The following is a 2,237-nucleotide window of genomic DNA, read 5'->3' as shown; positions in this document are numbered from 1 at the left end:
GGTAAAAGTTTTAGTTAATTAGTTTAATTTGATTTATAGTAAAACTTGATTTCAATAAGGCAATAAATGCTGGCAATCTAGTGATGAATGAGATTTACTAATGAAATCCTGAGCTTTGCAATAAGTTAACCATGGCTGTAAAAGACATTTGCATAAGGAGCGTTTGGACATAGATGATGGCGGTGGGATGGTTGTGAGGATTCTGGGTACCTCTGTGGATGAGAAGGATGTCGCTCTCGTTAACAGGACGATGAACCATGTCTGAGTCCGGCTGGCCAGCCAGCAGATGCTCGTAAAACCACTCACAGCGATCCTTAAAAGGCTGGAGGGAACAACAAAGACTTCACTTTAACGAAGGCCGCGCTGCACTTTTCCAAGCTAATTACCACGCTGCTGCGCCGTCAACTTTCAGGCTGAGGATATTTCAGTGCTGGTGGGTCGAAGAGGCTTTGGAGGTGAAACACTCATCTCTAATACAGAGATGAGGATTGAGTCTATTTGCATAATACATGCCTCTGTGCCCCAAGCCTTAGAGGTAGACTGAAGGATGAGCATGAGAGAAAAAGACAAAGGCTTCTCCCTCAGGGCTGTGGGGCAAACTGGAAACGAATCAGCAGATGAAATCAAATTCAGCAGGTTAAAGTCTGTAATTAAAACAAGGGCCTACTCCCGACTGAGCTATAATCCATGGGTAACGAGGCACAAATACTACGGCTCATATATAAACACTGAAGAGAGAGAAACTCAGAGCAGCACTTAAAATGCATGAATCAATATAAATTTAACTTAAGACAAGTGTTATCACCATAGATGTAATACTGTTAAATGATGCTGAAGTGAAGACAGCAGACTTTCAAAGTCATTTCTCATAAAGTAGTTAAGAAATAGGGAACACGTAAAGACTAAGCTGAGTGCATCTGATGCCTGAACTGATGGACAAATGAAGAATCTCTGCCTTAATGTCTGAAATGCTTCTGAATGAGATGTTGAGCAGATTTCTGAAGATCCCAAATTCATTAGAACACATTCAGTCCAAGGAAAAATCTAGAAACGTAGAAGCTCTAACATGTGGAGGTTTAACCATCAGGCAATACTAGGCAGTTACCTAGGGCCCAAAGTTCCTGGGGGCCCCATAACACTCTGTTTACATGTATGGTTAATACAACTATTCCTTATTTTCTGCACATTAATTATGTTTTTGATAAAAGATCCTTCCACCCCCCCTTCAGTGTCCACCATATTGGATCAGTCCATTTGCTGCACATGTTCAGAAAGGTCCAAACAGACAGCAGCAAACCATTTGAAAACAAACCATGCAAAGAGCAGTGTTGCCAACTTAGCGCTTTAGTCGCTATATTTAGCCACTTTTCAGACCCCTCTAGCACTTTGATTTCTAAAAAGCTCCTAGCGCCAAATCTAGAGACTTTTTTCTGCTACTGGAGACTTTGGAGACAACATCTAAAAGCAACGAACTCTGCTCTCCAGAGCAAGTAGATTGGTTCCTGTATCAATATATTAAAGAGTTTTGATGTATGGTTTTCCTTGCCACCATCAGAACCTTTTAAAGTATTTCCAATAAGATGTTAAAGAACGTTCTGGAGTGATTGGGCTTCTCTCACTGTGAAGAACAGTATTACTTTCAGGTTAAACCCCCCCCACATCTTTCCGTTTCTATGAAAGTGACGTCATAGAGACTTGACACATGGGAGGCAACTTATCTCCCTCAGTCATTTCAACTCTATTCAATTTAGTTTATTTTTATAGTACCAATTCACAACTCATGTCATCTCAAGGCACTTTACAGAGACAATTAAACCAGATAATCTAGTAAGATTGGTTTAAAGTTTTCCATCCAAGGAAAACCAGCTGATTGCATCAACTCCTTGAAGCCCGTGTGCTAAAGCAAAAACTGCTTGGCTGGAGGCTAGTGCCAAATAACCGGCCCTAATGTGGCGATGGAACATCTCAAGCCTGTAACATCGGAAGCTAAAATAATGTCAACTTCTTTTGCACAGCACAAAAACCAGTCAGTGAAGGTTTCACTCAAACAATTGCATCATGGAGAAAAATCCTCATTTTATCCGTGTCCGACTTCCAAAATATTATTTCAGTTAACTCTAGTAAAATCTTCTGACTCCTCATCCTTGGTGCCTCGTTCATCAAGAACTGCTTTAAAATGTCAAAATGTCTCCGATTTTATGATCAATCAAATTTCTTGAACACACTTTAGTGAGTGA

The 2,237-nt window shown here is 40.5% G+C and overlaps 1 protein-coding gene across 1 annotated transcript in view; it reads right to left on the bottom strand.

Moving 5' to 3' along the window:
* The window catches only part of hace1 (HECT domain and ankyrin repeat containing E3 ubiquitin protein ligase 1), a 50,958-nt gene that overhangs the window by 24,662 nt on the left and 24,059 nt on the right, over window positions 1-2,237 (bottom strand). Inside the window, exon 12 of the mRNA XM_015401249.1 lies at window positions 211-322. Coding sequence (XP_015256735.1) covers window positions 211-322 — 112 coding nt within the window. The remainder of the gene's footprint in view (window positions 1-210; window positions 323-2,237) is intronic.

The sequence above is a fragment of the Cyprinodon variegatus genome, unplaced genomic scaffold (genome assembly GCF_000732505.1).
Source record: "Cyprinodon variegatus isolate N-32 unplaced genomic scaffold, C_variegatus-1.0 Scaffold1198, whole genome shotgun sequence".
Lineage (NCBI taxonomy): Eukaryota > Metazoa > Chordata > Actinopteri > Cyprinodontiformes > Cyprinodontidae > Cyprinodon > Cyprinodon variegatus.
The sequence above is the reverse complement of the archived record's forward strand: the minus strand, read 5'-3'. Positions and strand labels throughout refer to the sequence as shown.